The sequence below is a fragment of the Spermophilus citellus genome, assembly GCF_964194105.1.
Source record: "Spermophilus citellus genome assembly, chromosome: 14".
NCBI lineage: Eukaryota > Metazoa > Chordata > Mammalia > Rodentia > Sciuridae > Spermophilus > Spermophilus citellus.
In genome coordinates, this window is record NC_138194.1 from 55,292,113 (window position 1) to 55,309,876 (window position 17,764).

Consider the following 17,764-nt stretch of genomic DNA (forward strand, 5'->3'; position numbering starts at 1 on the left):
GGGGGTCAAGATGTTTTGGGTCTATTTTTTCACTAATATTCTTGCAGTGTATAATATAGGCATATTGTAGATCCTTGATAAATATGTGTTAACTGATAGAATGAAATAGAGTATGAATATGCTGAATTTCATCTGAAGGATGATGCTTTGAGTTACAGAAATTAACAGCATAATCCATTGGATCAGTGACCTTGATTGTTACTCTTATGATATTGACCACTACTGAGAATAAGAAACTATTAACACATTATATGATATACCTTATTATTGCTCACGGTAATTCTGCAAGGTGGATGAAGTTAAGTGATTTGTCTCTTTCCCACAGATACAGAAGGGTAGAGGGGGTCAGTTCATAAGCAAATCAGTGTGTATTTGTTTTGTTTTATTGCCATAGCCAATAGAGCATAATTGCAATATGACTAAATAGCTAAAATCAGTAGTGTAAAACTGGTTTCCACCCCTGATTACAGACAGATTGATTTCATTTCAGGTATACTGTGTGTGCTTCTAGAACTAATTCTGAGGACCCCAAATAGCTCTTTTCAATATTATTCAGATATGCATTTGATAGGTAAGTATTAATTATCAATGTAATTGGCAGATTTGAAAATTAGTCATTCCCTTGAAATAGCCTTTCCCACTCACTGGAATATGATCAGACTAATTTAATTTATAGAATTCCCATTCTATAAAAATGGGAATCTGAAGAAAAATAATATCATTGACTTTTACTGACTATGTGTTAGGCACACTTCGTCTTCCTTCAAACTTTATGAAATGAAATATTAGTATTCTGATTTTATATTAAGAACACTGGCATTCTCCCATATCCACAGACCAACAAGGACAGACACATGGTCTTCTTGCTCCTAGTCTTTAGTTCAACTTCCTCTTTCCCTCATTTTGGCCTTTCTCCTCAGATCCTGCCTGCCTCTGACCAGCTGGGGTCTGATAGATGTAGTCTTCAATGATAACAAACATTTGGAGGCAGTTTGAAGCCTGATTGAAGCTTTGGCCTAGGTGTCTCAGATGCCCTGACCTCTCTGGGGCCACCTACTTCTGCAAAGTTTAGCCAGATGGGAATGTGGAGCACAGTATAGAATGAGAGCTTTCCTAAAAATCTCTTCATCTCCTGTCACTCTCTAGTTTGAAATTCTTTAGGGACTCTACTTTGCTACAAATTCACGTACTTTACCTTAGTCTTCCACAATATCTAGAACTAGACTATGTTCAAATCCTGAATTTTCTACTACTATTCATGTGACCTTGGCAAAGTCTTTGATTGATATCAGCCTTGTTTCCTAGTTTGATAAAAAAAAAATTATTGGATGTTAGACACATCCTATGCAGTGTGTCAGATTTTCTCTGGCACTCACCATCCACATGCCCAGAGTTTCAATCTCGTCCCATCACTTCCAGATGTGGATGGAATGCCCCCATGATAGGGCATGGTATCTGGCATGCCATATTTCTTCTTGTAACTTTCAAGTGTGGGGGAGTTAATACTTATAAAGTAAAATTTGATTATTGGGAAATAGGAGATAAGAGTAGTTCAGGCAGATAAATTCTGTCTTCTTCTCTCCTTTCCATGAGGTATCATTTTTCTAAACAATACAGTCTATAGCGATATCTCCCAAGTTGCCAATAAATGCATCTACTGTGCATATCAAAGACGTCTCATAAAGCATGCCCAGCCTGGGCATCACCTTCTATTACTTTCCATTCTTTCCTACCCCAAATTCCATTTTCTCACTCCCAGTGCCTTGCATTTTCACCTCCCAAACAAATCATCGGCATCTGGTTATCATTTTAGGCTGTTCTCTAGGTGACTTTGGGGTGGAAGTAGAATAGGACCCTTAAGACTAGGGCAGTGAAGGATCTAATAATATCTCAAATGTTGAAATAAACTGAAGGAAGAGGGAAGAATATTCCAGGCAATGAAGGCTGGGGCCTGGCAAATGCTCAGAGGCAAGTCAGCATGCAAGCTTCCATGACACAGAGAGCATGAAGGCAGTGAGGACCCATGACAAGAAGCAAGGAGACTAAGGGTGCCACGGAAAAAAAAAGACTTCTCAAGGTACCTGGGTCATGCCTGAAAGATTCATGGGGTTTAGCCATTCCTCCCATTTCCAGGACACAAACCATTACATACATCCTGTGCTAGACACTAAGGATTCATTTGTACCTGAAGGCACCCTGACTCTGCTGGGAAGTAGAAAGATCATGTGTAGAAATTCCAAATGTTCTTTAAACTGTCAAGGAAGAATCTAGACCTCTGCAGGCTTGAACTTATTTGGGGTGTCTGGGAAAGCCTCCCAGTTGCTAGTGGCCTACCTGGGATGAGCATTCAGGTCCAGTGTATCCAAACTCTGATAGAGGGGAGTGGACATGATTTTAAAACAACAGAGGCAGAAGGGGCTCATTTGTGACCCAATCACTGGCACCAAGGGCTGAGATCTTAATATGGTAAAGCTCTTTCATTCTCACCTGGGCATCAGGGAGCAAACAATCTGGGGTTCAGTGGGCTGGGGCAATCTCTGCCCTCTGCACCACCTGCCTCACACACACTCCTGCAGGTGAAGCCATCAGGCCTCATTGCTTGTTGTTGGGATGCAAGATAAGTGGTCTGGTTGGTTACCCATCACTTGCTGAAGAATGCGTGTGGGGAGGAATTTATTGTGATGTCTAGATATATTTAAAAATATAAATGCAATCTATAGACTAATAATAAATACTTGAGAAAAAGAATTTGCTAATACATTTGAAAGTTTTGAGTCTCCCATTTTTCTCCCTAGAGGTTATCACCATGCTGAATTTTGGTTGATCTTGACACTTTACTATTTGTTTTACTATACAGGTACCCATTCATAAACAATATAGTGATTGATTTTATATAGTTTTAAACTTGTTTATTCTGTTTGGGGTTCATGACACATTTTCAATACTCATATAAGATTTGGAAACACATTAAAAAGAAATGGAAAAGAAATCTGGTGTTCTAGAAAGTAGCTTCACATTGTATTAGCATTATTTCCTTAGCCATTCCTTCCAGCTCCCATGTATTATTACACTTTAAAAATGAATATAAGCATACAAACTAATCCAAAATTGAGTGTGAACTTTTTATAATTAGTGTAACTGCAAAAATTAAAGAAATTGCTATCTACATATTTTAAGTAGATTTTTAAATGTATATAAAATGAGCAAAATTCATTATATCTGAAAATACATTAGGTTTAAGAGGCCATATGAAATAAATCAATTGGCTATTTTCCCATGACATATCTAAAGGAGCCTGGGAGTTTTTCACTTCCATTTTGCTTGACCCTGATTATAATTTTATAGCTGAAATTATTCTAAAATACATAGGACAATGGGAAAATGTTTTATGTGGCAAAAATGAGCTCACTCTAAGCCGCTGAGTCAGGTTTTACATAATGCTAAAAAATATTTTATAGCCCACATTATGAGAATAAAAGAAATTTTAGCTGCTGACTCTGTAGAGATTGTTTTTGGTATACTTTTAAGAGCAGTTTGAGATCTACAGGCTTTGACAGACCTATAGCAACAAATCTAGAAATTTCTGGGCTGTCTTGATGGCAATTACTTTTTTGAATTGGATCAGTTTCAGATTTTCTTCAGTCTCTTAAACTCTCAAAAACTGTCTAGAGCAATGTCTGTTAGGTTGTTAATTTTCATAGTTGCACCAATTTTTAAGAAATTCACACTCCCTCTTTTGGGCTAGTTGGATGTTTATATTTATTTTTCAGTTCTTATTATTTATCCACTTATCAGATTGTTTTTCTTTTACAGAAGACAAAGGAACATGTTCCCTAGGTAACCAAAAACTCATAAGAAGTGTGGAAATTTATCTCCCTTCCTAGAATCCTAGCACTACTGCCAGGGGAAACTAGTTATGAGTTCCTAGAAGACTTCTTGCTAAGGCAGATGGGCAGCCCTCATGTGCATATCTTCCATCACAGTAGGGAAGGGACTTAAAAGGCCATACAGAACCCAGTCCAAAGAGATAGGAAGGTATCTACCTGTTGATGAATGCCTTCAACTGGTTTCTAGAAGATGACATTTAGAGGGAAGAAAGTCAAGTGAGAAAACAGATCAGAGAAAATTTCAGGTGAAAGAACACTTTGTTAGAAGGGCAGGGGGTCACTGTATTTTAAGTATACATCTATTTTGAATTTATAGACATTTATGTGTAAATTTTATATATATATATATATATATATATATATAATATATATTATATAATATATATATATATTATATATATATAATATATATATATAATATATATATATATTATATATATATATTATATATATATATATATATATATATATCTTTTTCTTTTACTTTTTCATCCTCTCTTGATAATTAAAGAAGCGTATACACAGGAAATTGTGGATAAGCCACCTAGTTTTAGAAAGGGGAAGTATGCTAAGGATTGATAATCATCAGCCCTACTGATCACAGAGAAGGTGGTTCGTTTCTACAGTTTGTTGGAAGATGATGGATACGCACACAGCGTGAGAGGAAAACTTATGATCCAGAGTTGATGTCTTGTCTGTTAGGTGATGAAATGTCTGTGAATGGCACATAATTATAAAAAGATGCAAATAAGGAAAAGTGAAATTAAAAGAAAACTGAGGTCAGTAGGCATTCTGTGGCTAGGATTATTCAGACATGGTAATGAAGAGAGGAGGTGTGGGGAAAGGAGCTGGGGCAGGAAAAAAAAAGGGAGGGACATGTCTCTGTCTCTTAGCCAGATTCTTCTTTTGGCCTTTTGTCTCAGTTTGCTGCTGGTTATGGGCTCCATACAGAGACAAGGACTGGGAGAAAGAGTGAAAGCAGGTGTTGCAAGATTGACTCTGACTTGTGTCCAGAGAAGACAGCTTACTTACGGCAAGTGGGATGCCTGGCAAGGGCTCTGAGTCCTAATGGTTTCAGGCTGTCTGGACATTGTGCTTATTTTTATATTTCCAGGTTACAGGCCAAGGTGATAGACTAAAACAGCACTGTTGCATATATAATGGCATAATTTGGCATGAACATACTCAATATACAGAGTTATGAAAAATTGTGCTGTGAATGGATGATTATGAATGCAATGAACTCCAATATTGTCATGTATGTAAGAAATAAATTTTAAGAAAAGAAAATCATTCTCAAAACAACCAAGGAAATTTGACTACCAACTGTATTTTTAATGATTTTAAGATAATTATTAATGCTTTGAGACATGATGATAGTGTTATGATTTTTGTTTGAGCAAAGAAATTTTAATCTTAAGTGTCCATGAGGAGACACTTTAAGAAAACATAAAACTGGGTCTGGGATTTGGTTCAAAATAATTTGGCTTTGGATAACAGATGAAACAAGATTGTGCTGAGCTGATGGTTCTTTAAGCTGGGTTATGGATAGATGGTAATCAATATACTTATCTTTTAGCTTTTGCATATAAAACTTTCCACAATAAAAAATAAGGAAAACCACAGGTCTTGACTAAGCCATCTGATTTAAGCTATTTTTCAGCTCTATTCTCAAATGAGAGATCATGCTGAAAGGAACCATCTGGCAACAAAGAATGAAAAGCAATACTGGACCAATTTTGGCTTCATCTAGTATTTTCTGGAATATAGATGTGCTTGGTCTTAGTACAGTGAGAACCAGCAGTCACCCTCCTAGCACATGCATGGGCAGACATTTGGATCTTTATGTGTATTTTCAGGAAAACAGAGATAATAGAACTTTGATTCTGCCAAACATAGTTGGCTCTCTTCTTATATCAAGAATTGGCTCTGACACTCATATCCAGCTACCACAACATATTTTTGAATTGATATGAAATACTTGGCTGTTTTTCTCTCTCTTGACTTTGGTAACCTATATTGCTTATTTCTGAGAAGACAGTAGTAAAGTTGCATCATCAAAAAAGAACTTTTATACCCATTTGTGTGAATACATTATATATATAATATATGTACACACACACACATATACATGGGCTTGCTTATTATGCACACCATACAAACAAATGTACAATACACACAAATACACACAGAAAAATACTTTAACACTATGAATAGTGTACTACGGGAAGGCAAGCATTTTGAGAGACAGAGTCGGGTGGAAAGTTATTAAAAATGATGCAGAGCAATTCATTCTGGCCTCATATTTGTATCATTTGAAGAGTTGAAAAAAATCTTTGTACCATCCAAAATCAAATGAATCAGAATTTGGGGGGATGGTGCCAACTCTAAGTATTTTTTAAAAATCTTTCCAGGTGACAGTCATCTGTAGCAAGTATTGAGAATACTGAAGCACAGCTCTGCAAGCATTTATCTGAGATCAAATAAAAAACTTTTCTTTGCCACCTTGCCTTCCTGTGCTCTCCTGTAGCTCTCTACTCCCAAATCTAAAAGACAAAAAATAAAGGAATTACAAAGCTAACAGAAATGGCAAGTTGGGCTGGGGTTGTGGCTCAGTGGTATAGTGCTCGCCTACCATGCACAAGGCACTGGGTTTGATCCTCACACCACATAAATGTAAAATAAAGATATTGTGTCCACCTAAAACTTAAGAATAAATATTAAAAAAGGAAATGGCAAGTTGATTGTGCTTAAAGTTTATTAATTTATTTATTCTGCAAATATGGAACTAACCCTTTCCTATGCTTTCTCAAGTTTTAAATGTAAGTTATTTGTAAGTATTTGTAGTCTCTGTGTCCCCTTTCCCTACCACCTACCTCTTTGGATGAAAAAAACAAACAAACATGATACTATCAGGAGATTATTTTATAGATTACTACCACTGGCTTTCACAGAGCTCTATGCAGGACAAGATATAAATGTTCTTCAGTGTGCGATAGAGTCACAACCTAATAAATTCATCAAATTGAAAATATCATAAGTCAGAATGCACTCAATATACCTACCAAACATCATAGCCCAATCTAGCTTACCATTAATGTGCTCAGAACAGTTACATTAGCTTACAGTTGGGAAAAAGTCATCTAACACAAAACCTATTTTGTAATAAAATAGGGAATATCTATAAACACACAGATGGGCATTTTATAGACTCAATTGAATGCAAAAATACAAAACATGATATTAAACAAGCTGGCAACGCAGTACACTGTGGAATATCAGTTGTTTTCCCTCATGATCATGTGGCTGAATAGGAACTGTGGATTACTTCTGCTACCCAGCATCATCAGAGAATACTGTATTACATTTCCCTAGCCTGGGAGATCAGAATTGTAATCCAGCATACAGTAACTGAATGCACATCACTTTGCACCATTGTAAAGTTAAAAAAAAAAAATTGTCAAGCCATCATCAGGGTGAATTCTCTATATATGATAACCACAAATGCTTACTGAATAGTCACTATGGTAGGTTTAAGGAATTCAAATATGATTAAGACATATCACGTATTGTCCTTTTAACATTATGGTAAGGGCCGAGGGAGAGCAACAAATTGAGCCTATAAATAAATTAAGCCAGTGAACAGAGTTAAAGAAGGAAGTATTTATGGAGTTTTTATGTAAAGGTCTTCAAGGGGTAAAACTTGGGTGTGTCTGTATATGTGTATGGAGAGAGATAATTTAAAACAGAGAGAAGAGCCAGAATAAAAACTGTTATTTGAAAGTTGATCCATTGTTTACAGAATAATGTACGTAGGTGGAAATTTAAATGTTAGGCAAAGAAAACACTTAGGATCAGTTTGTTAAGATAGCAAGGTCACTTATAGAGTGACTATCTATACTTGGGTAATTACAGTGAAGAGCAAATAGACAAGCAGATTGCTAAGACGCAGTTACAGACACATCTTGGTAAGTGGATGTGACAGAAAACTTAAAGATGACAGAGTAATTTTACTTATGATGACTGATACTAGAACCTGACTGGTAGTGGAATGAAAAAATACTGGTGTTATTCAAGATCAGAAATGATCCTATATAACAGGGTAGTATATTAAAAAACTAACAAAATCAAACAACATAAAGAAATAAAAATGTAGGTAATCAAAAGTCAGAGAGAGGGGCTTGGGCTGTAGCTCAGTGGTATATATATATATATATATATATATATATATATATATATATATAATTTTTTTTCTTTAAATAAAAAAGAGAGTCAGAGAGGGCTGGGATTGTGGCTCAGTGATAGTGCACTTGCCTAGCATGTGTGAGGTACTGGGTTCTACCCATAGCACTACATAAAAAAAGTAAATGAAGTTATAAATAAGATGTTGCAAAATCTATTTTTAAAAAGCCAGAGAAATTCACTGATAAATGAAATTGATTTGGCAGGAAAGCTGACGGAAGTTAAGTGACTTATTCAATATCACATTCATTCATTCATTTTTCTTTATTCATTCAATGATTATTGAGGCTTGTTATGTTATGATACCAAGCTATTTGCAAGAGACACAAAGAAAATTCAAATTTGGTCCTACGCTTGGAAATGTTCTAGTGTGGTATAGAAAACTGGGTTTTGAAGGCAGAACTTTAAGTCTGGTGTGGGTTTTGTCACACCATCCCTTTTCTGTCCCATCTCACCAGGTCCACTATGACTATCCATTTAAAACCAAAGGTAAATAAACCAACATGTTTTCCTCTTTCATTCAATGTTGACACTATAGTTGATCATGTGTAGTTTTTGTGCTTGGGCAAGGCCACTTGGACTTTCCATGTTGGAACACCCATGGGCTTCTGAGCCTACCACTCATCATGTCTGTCCACAGAAAATGTCAAGGATTTATTTTAGCTTAATGTATAATAAGTCAATTTATATGTCAATTCCAGCCCTTTATGTGAAGGGTCTGTTTCTATCATCATCGAAGGAGATGTGCCTAACTTTTATGCTGATTTCATTATGTAGATGAATAAATGATAAATTCTCAAAAAATTATGTACTTGTTAGACAAGCATAATTTTATTTAACTTTCATTAAACACAGGGTGGGGATGTGGCTCAGTGGTAGAGCACTCAGCATGTGTGAGGTCCTGGGTTCAATCTTCAGCACCACATGAAGATAAATAAATAAAGGTATTGTGTCCATTTACAACTAAAAAATATTTTTAAAATAAATAAATAAAATAAAATATATTCATTAAACATGAAATATCTCACTCTTTAATGTATCTCCATATAGAGAGCAGTTTGCAAACTAAACATATTCATTAAAACTGATTCTTAGTCTTTCACTGTCTTTATGTTCATCGTCCTTAATCTATCTCAAAACACCCCAAGGTGACTGACTCTGATTCTTTCTTATTTGACATCAAAATTCTTGAGAGCCTATCTTTCACAGTAGAGTTTAATAATTTTTTAACATCAGGTCATCTTCTCTGACTTTTTACTGTTTTTAAAAATATTTAAAAGAATTTTTTTTAAATCCCATTTTCTTCCAACTCTTTCCCTGATTTCTTCCTGATTGTGGGATCCCAGTCATGAACTTTCTGCCCAAGATCAATTCTAATATCTTTCCTCTAAAATGTGCCTGGAGGACTCCAAAGCTCTTCTGTTTGTTTGTTCTTAATACTTTTTCCATTTAGGGATTTATTTATAATTCTTTCTGACTGACGTTCAACTTATTTTGAACATAGCATTTGGACATCAATTAACAACTTCCAATGACTGTCATTTTAAAAGGGACTTCAGGAGAGAAATGTCAGAGATCTCATCTTTCTCAAAGTGATGAATATAAAAAATGTGTGAGAACTTTCATAGTATATTCACACCAAAAGATTCTGCTTTCTGGAAATGTGTTCATGTAATTCTGCTGGATGATTTTGCATAGACCTTGTTTTACCAAGTTCACTAAGGTATCGAAAAAAAAGTTGTAGAATTTTGAGAACTGAAAAAGAACTTAAATGTTTAAGGGTTTGAATCATTAATTTTTCCTATGGTCAAACTGAGGTCAACAGAGAAGTGGGGATTTTCTGGATTTATGGGTTCCAATGGAACACTGAATTTAGAGCCTGAATTTTCCGTTTCCTTCCCTACTGCATATGTTTCAATTCTACCCCATCTCCAACCGCACTCCAAATATCACACCTGCTCTCTCTGGGTCTTCCTACTTCTTCCACAGGCCAAATCATATACAATCTGGATGATTACCAAATATCCTTATAAGTAATTCAAAGATAATTCTTATGATCATTATTTCATCAAGGCTGTTTAATTCTTGCAGCCAAGACAATTCATCTTTTATTTCTAATATTTTTAGCAGGTACAGCATACTCAATAAATTTGTGTTTAAAAATATGACCCCTATTTGCCTGTTAGTGTGCTCAGTGATTGTTTACTATGTTATTCACAAAATCTAAGACTGTAGAATATTGTAGAAGATTTTCTACAAAATAAACACAGTTTGATTTAAATTGGTTTCTTCCATTTAGTCTTACTTAATTTTACCTAAAATTTTATTAAAAGATCATATGTACCAATGTTTCAGGTGTAAAAAAAAAATAAGGAAGACATAAAATTTAGTGCCACTTACTGTTTAGTAAGTTTGAGTTCTTAAAAATATAAATGTTTGGTTAAATTGTAACGATGAAGGGTTTTTAAAATATAAAACCTTACAAACAAAATTTATTCTTTTGCCGATTTCAAATGATTTGAGAAATTTATTCTTAAAATTTATTTCAATTTAACATAACAATTTGTTTCCATGAAACTTCTTAGTTATACTTATTAAAATTTTTAATTAAATGTAACTTTGGATGATTTAGATCACTTTAGAGATTAGTTTAAGGAATTTCTTTTTTTAAAAAATTCATATTAAATGTAACCAATTTCAATATTGGTTTTCCCTAAAGTTTTTAAATAATTTGTTTTCTTAGTAAAGCAGAAGTATTTCTAGGTTAACAAGGACAGATTTGACTTTGGATTTTATTCTTAAAAGTACAGAAAATGAAGAGAAAAAAATAGGTTATTTACAGAAAACATTATCTACATATATAGATATGTACATATCTATATGTACATATTTGATGGCAATAAAGACTTTCAGTTCATGATGGCATCTCAGAAGCAGTTTGCAGAGCTTAGTTTTATTTCCTCAGAATTTAATAATACCTAAGATCCTTCTTCATTCTAGATCTTGAGAACCAGATAGTACTTTAAATGTCCCATGTCAACAATTTTATGTAACAGGGGTACATCTGCAGGCATATTGAGTATTATTCCAAGAGAGAATGGAGAGGCTTTTGTGAAGAAGTTGAGGTACCTTAGTGCAAAAGTTAGCTGAACTGGCTTGTTCTTCTCTGTGGGAACAGCTTCTTCCTCTTTATCAGCATTACTTTTTTGTGACAACTTAATGTTTCCATTTTCAAGTTCTACATTTGCAGAAAATTTCACTCCATCTTCTGCACAGGGTATTACAGCAACATCTCCATTGTGACTAAGGTCTTGGCATATATGTACATACTCATCAGAAGGTATCTTTTTTTTTCTTCCTAAGGTTTTATTCTTTCTGTGCAAGATGATTGGAATTTTCTGTCATGCTTATACCCTTTCTCATAGGAGCACCATCTTTATTCTTTTGAATTTATTCTAATTTGTTATACATGATGGCAGAATTCATTTCATATTACACATATAAAGCACAAGTTTTCAAGTCACTGATTGTACACAAAGTATTTTCACACCATTCGTGTCTTATACATGTACTTAGGGTAATGATGTCTAACTCATTCCACCACCATTCTTGCCCCCTTACCCCCTCTTTCCCCTCTCTCCCATTTTCCCTAACTAAAGTTCTTCCATTCCTCCCATTCTCCCCACCCCCATCACCATTATGAGTCAGCATCCTCATATCAAAGAAAACATTCGGCCTCAGAAGGCATCTTTAACACACAGCTGTACTCTTGTTTTAGAATTCCAAGTTGTTCAACATCTAAATCTATTAACTTCATTTCATACTCTGAAACTTTCTCTTGATTTGGTCCTTCAAATACTACCGCCAGGGTGTACACGTTATCTTAAGCACTAACGGAATGATGACTTCATTTGCTAGCACATTTTACTATTGTGGACATGCTGGTGAGGTTACATCCATGGCCAGGTGGCAGTCGAATGCAGTGGTACCTGTGGAAGCCCTCAGAGTGCAGAGGAAGCTGCACTGAGGATTCATGGGACAAGTCCATACTCTTCGGGTTTACATTGCCAGAGTTGATGTCCCAGCAAAACTCATTCAAGGATGATATCATCCTTTCATGGGGGCCATGCTAATTCTGTCTGATTCCAATTTTAGGGTATATGTGCTGCTGAAGTAAGCACAACAATTTGTTTTAATAGAGGCTTACCAAAGACCCTCAAGTAGGGGAATAGAATGGATTATGTATGATTTGCCAAATATTCATTTATGATTTGCTTTAAAAAGTACCACCCATGGCTGTGGCTGTGGCTCATTGATAGAGTCCTTGCCTAGCAGGTGTGAAGCACTGGGTTCCATCCTCAGAACCACATAAAAATAAATAAATAAAATAAAGGTATTGTGTTCATCTACAACTAAAATAAATAAAAATTACTACCCAAACCTTGGTAATATTTTCAAAACCAAATTACAGACTAAAATTTATAAATTGACATTTGACTTAGGAAACAAATATTGGATTCTATTTATGCCTCAAATATTAATACTATAAAATTCAAACATCAGTTTTCCTCCAAAAAGTCAACTTTGGCTACTATGTGGAATCCCTCATTATTCTGTGTTTTAATCACTTTTTTAAAGTATGTCTTTGGGACATGATGATATTAAGAGATACTCTTTTCAAATTCTTTACTTGAAAGAACATTTTCTCCTTTGGAATTTTTCCGATGCAAGAAATTTTAAAGTCTAGGAATCACAGATGAAGACACACAGATAGTAAATTTGGGTTGCTTGCACTATGAGTGTATTAGAAGCGTAGGTCATTCCTTCCTCCAAGTAGTCCTTGTGATTTTATAAATGTCCATACGGTAGAAATAGATCTTAGTTTGTGGCTTGCATGAAAATGTACAGAGCTTGATTGTAGGCATACCATTTTTAATGGATTTTTTATGAGGATGTTGTAATACAAAACATGTCCTAACACTCCCAGTATACTCCCAGGCCCTGTGTCCCAAATAGCATTTAATCAAGTGAGTCAACTAATCTGTTCCCATGATTTCAAGATTCAATGTAATTATGCTTAATAGATGACACTTAATGTTCCCCCCCAAATCCTAAAACAGCATTATGGATTCCAAGAAGCTGAAATAATAGCTAGTCATGCAATCATTATGCCACAAGAAAATAACTATTGAGGAACTTCTGTGCTCAGAGTTATGGGGGAACACAGGAGGGAATGCAGATGTCATAGCTTCTCAAAATGATTTCAGTTCCTTAATTGTGATTACATATACATGGGTAAGTATAACACATTATCACATATTAAGGAAGAAATAAGGGATTAAAGGAATAAAGAAGCAGACTCCATCAGAGCCATTTGTATTAAGGCTCCAAGGTTTACCTTGTTTATCAACAGTTGTCAATACCCTGTATAAAATAAAATATGATCTTGGCTTGTCCTTGATTAAATAGACTAATAAACAGTTAAAATTGTTATATTTGTAAAACACATTATGAATAGCATCATTGTTTTCAGAAAGCATTAATTGTAGATTGAAGATTATATAAACAGTTAAACCTAGTAAACAAGGTACTTATGATCTTAAAAAAGAAAGAAAAGAAAGCATGATAAAGGAGGATAAGAAATTGTATGCTATAATATCAAGAATAAAATAATTTGCCTATTTCTTAATGACCACAGCAAAATGTGTTTTTCAAAGACTTTTTGAATCAGAAAAGTGTGCCTATAACATAATCTTTCTAACAATTTAAAGTGGTGATAAACCTAGAAATAGAAAAGAATAAAAATTGCTTCTGAATAGAAAATGCTTAAGACCAGCAGTATTTATTGATATTTTGTGCAATAAAAGAAAATAAAAAATGCAATTACCTCAGCTATTTTCTCAGTTAAAGTTGTTTTTAAGGAAAACTTCTTAGAGCAATGGCTAACCTGGCTCCCACATAAGATGACTCTTTATGACATTCAATGTAACTTTTAGTCTAAATTATTAGCCTGGACTACTTTCCCTTTACCCACTTCAGACAGCATTTTTCAAGAAATAAACACGTATAGCAAAAGTGAAAAATAAAATCACTTTCTATTTCTTCATTTATAGGAGGTTGGACTTCCTTGAATTGCTGGAACTATAGATTTTTCAGGATGCATGCTTCAGAGGGAAGTCAAGTGATATTACTTTTCTTTTAAATTACCAGCAGACTGAAAAAAAATCATTAGTTCTAAATTTCAAATTCCACCTACATCTTAAGTTACACAAAAACACCTTGCTGTTCCCACTTTTTTTTAACAGACTATATGAGACTGAACAACTCTTGATTACCATGGCTAAATTGTCAGCTTTTTGAAGTATTTCCTATGCAAATAACCTCCTGTGCCCTGCACAGTATAGAATTTTTAAACACAAATAACAGGTGTAGGATTTAAATAGAATTTAAAAGGAGGTGAGGAAAATTATTTCAATCTATTTCATCAGAATCTTTTCTTAAATTAAGCCTTTTATTTTCACGTTTCCTACAGAAAGCTGAGGTTGAAGTAGCAATAGTGCATATAAGATTTAACAGTGATAATTGTCATCTACTGAATACATGACACTGCGTTAGGAAGATCAGATTGTTCATTTATTTTATACTTGTGGAGCACTCACTGAATATCCGGTATATGGGAGGAATTAGGAAAAATAATATCTGTGCTCTCAAGGAAGTTACATTTCATGCCTCACACTTCCCAGTGTCCTCTCCTCTGCTGAATGTCATAGATATGTACTGAGGACACTCATAATAGAAAGCACCACCAATGGAAAAAATACTTGAGTGAAAACAACAATAATTAATTCACTAAAATGATTGCATTAACTTATTTATTGATGGAAATGAGCTTTATTCCGAATGGATTTCTAAATATATTTTAAAGCCTCATGCTTTGAAAACCATGCAATATAAGGTTTTTAAATAACTCACAGCTTCATATTGACAAGTACCTTCATTATATGCAGTAAAGACTTGAGATGCAGAGTATGCAATGATGCAAAAATATGTGCATAATTAGCAAAATCATTGAACCTAAATATCTCACTAGTAGGACATTTTCTCTTTTAGGTTTCTATGAAATGTTCTACACCAAGTGTTTTTAAACTTCTTTTATTTTCTGCAAAATGCTGTGATATTTTATTGTTTTACATATTCTTTAACTTTCCAACTGCAACTTAAGGACACTTGTGTCACTAAAACAAATTGAAATACTCATGTTATCCAGCAACAGAGATTCTTTGATATTCATTTTCATTTCTCATTTTTTGATACCTTTTTGCTCTGTTCATTTCTTTTAACCTCTTGACATATGGGGAAAATATGAGAATGATAATAAACTCATATTAGTTTATTATACTTTTATTGGGATAAAGAAAAGAAAAAGCATTAGATGGATTAATGAGCACTCAGGGTATTTCATTTTTAACCACACCCCAAATTGCCATTGACTCACTGAGATACATAGCTGTTCCTGAGACTTTTTATTTTCAATTTTATTTAACTTTAGAATGCATGTTTGTAATATAGAACAATTATGTATAAACCTTGCATTTGTTTTTAAGTAAGTATCACTTGTTGGTATAGTATTTATTTTGAAGAGACCTGGAATATGTCATCTAAAAAGGTAACAAAAAAAATAAGTGTCCAGTGATAAAATTATTTCAAAATATAACAAAAAAGTTATATTAATCAAAATACAAGAGTATTCTAATAAAAAATAAACTATAGACAAAAAGGAACATTCAGAATAGAGAATCCAGAATTAAACTACACATTTATGACCAATTAAAGTATGCCAAGAACACAGAAAGAAAAAATAGTCTTCAATAATTGGTGCTGGGAAAACCCAGTATCTACACACAGGAGAAAGAAATTGGACCCCATCTGACTCCATATGCAAAAATCAACTCAAAATGGATTAAAGTCTTAACTGTAAAGCCTAAAACAAAAAATATAGGGGAAAGCTGTGTGACATTGATCTGGGCAATGATTTTCTGGAAATTACTCTATAAGCATAGGCAGAAAAAGCAAAAATAGAAAATGGGATTGCATCAAACTAAAAAGCTTCAATAGAGCCTAGGAAACAGCACAATGAAAAGATACCTATAGATTGGGAGAAAATATTTGCAAACCATATATCTGATAATGGGTTAATATCTGAAATATATAAGGATCTCAAACAACTCAATAGCAACCAAAAAAAAAAAAGACAATTTAAAAATGAGTGAAGGATCTGAAAACATATTTCTCAAAAGAAAACATGCAATGGCCAAAACGTATGTGAAAAAAAAATGTGCAAAATAGCTAACTATCATGGAAATGCAAATTAAAACACAATAAAAATTTCCTTATACATTTTATAATGGATATTATCAAAAATACAAAGGAGAACAAGCATTGGTGAATATGGTGAGAAAAGGAAACCCTCTTAGGCTATTGGAAGGAATGTAAATTCTTGTGCCCAATATAGTAAACAGTATTGAGGTTCCCTAAAACTCTAAAAATAGGACCATATAGATTTACCAATCCCACAACTGGGTAAACACCACAAAGGAAATGAAATCAGTATGCAGAGACTATTCACATGATGTTAATTGCAGTATTATTTGCATTGGCAAATTTATGAATAGACCTGTGTTCATCACCAGATAAATGAATAAAGAAGATAATAAATATACATAATAATGTATATAAATATTTACATACATAGGAAACATGTATTTACACACACACATACACACAGAGTAATAATTTAGCTTTAAAAATAGAATAAAAATAAAATGAAATTCTTTCATTTACAAGAACATGGATGAACCTAGAGGATGTGATGCTAAGTGAAATTAGCCAGACACAAAAAGACAAATGCTGTGAGATTTCACTTATATAAGGAATCTAAAAGTGTCCATATTAAAGTGTCTCATAGAAACAGAGCAGAATGGTAGTTGACAGGGGCTAAGAGGTGGGAAAAATTAGATGCTGGTCAAAGGGTATGAAGTTTCAGTTACGTGGATTATCTGGGGACCTACATACTGCATGGTTAGTGTACTTAATAATACTGTACTGTGTATTGATGTGCTAGGAGAGTAGATTTTAAATATTATTGCCACAGAAAAGGTAACATATGAGGTGATGGATGTGTTAGTTTGTGGCGATCATTTCACAGTGTGTATGTTCATCAAAGCATCCTGTTAAATATGATATCTATACAATTTTATTTGTAAATTACTTCAATAAAGCTAGAAAATATTTTAAAACCAAAAAAAAAAGAATTAAGAAATTTCTAGTGTAAAAGAACAAACTTTTTTTAAAGTTGTCAGCCTCTCTCACATATAACAACATAAAATCAAGAGCTGAGTCTTAAGTCCTATAGCAAAAAATTAAATAACTAGAACAAATACAATCAAATGAATAGGAGAAAGTGGATGTAAATTCTGGTTGGCTTGTGAGAATTCATATTTTCTAGAAGACATCTGTTATTTCATACTTTTTAAGAGATTTATCACTGATGCAAGTTATAGAAATGTGAATGTACAGTAAGAAAAATGACCTAAGTGCTTTAGAATGGCGTGATTGATAAAACTCTTATCTTTGTA

At 33.8% G+C, this 17,764-nt stretch overlaps 2 protein-coding genes across 2 annotated transcripts in view; one reads left to right on the forward strand and one right to left on the reverse strand.

Moving 5' to 3' along the window:
* The window catches only part of RALYL (RALY RNA binding protein like), a gene marked incomplete at both ends in the record, with an annotated part of 341,755 nt that overhangs the window by 134,446 nt on the left and 189,545 nt on the right, over positions 1-17,764 (forward strand). The gene's annotated exons all lie outside the window — the stretch shown is intronic.
* Positions 11,126-12,240, reverse strand: LOC308633179 (proliferating cell nuclear antigen-like; the record flags this gene model as incomplete). The annotated part of the gene is given in 4 exon segments (XM_081265729.1): positions 11,126-11,473; positions 11,878-12,014; positions 12,017-12,041; positions 12,043-12,240. Coding segments are annotated over 4 exon segments (708 nt in total).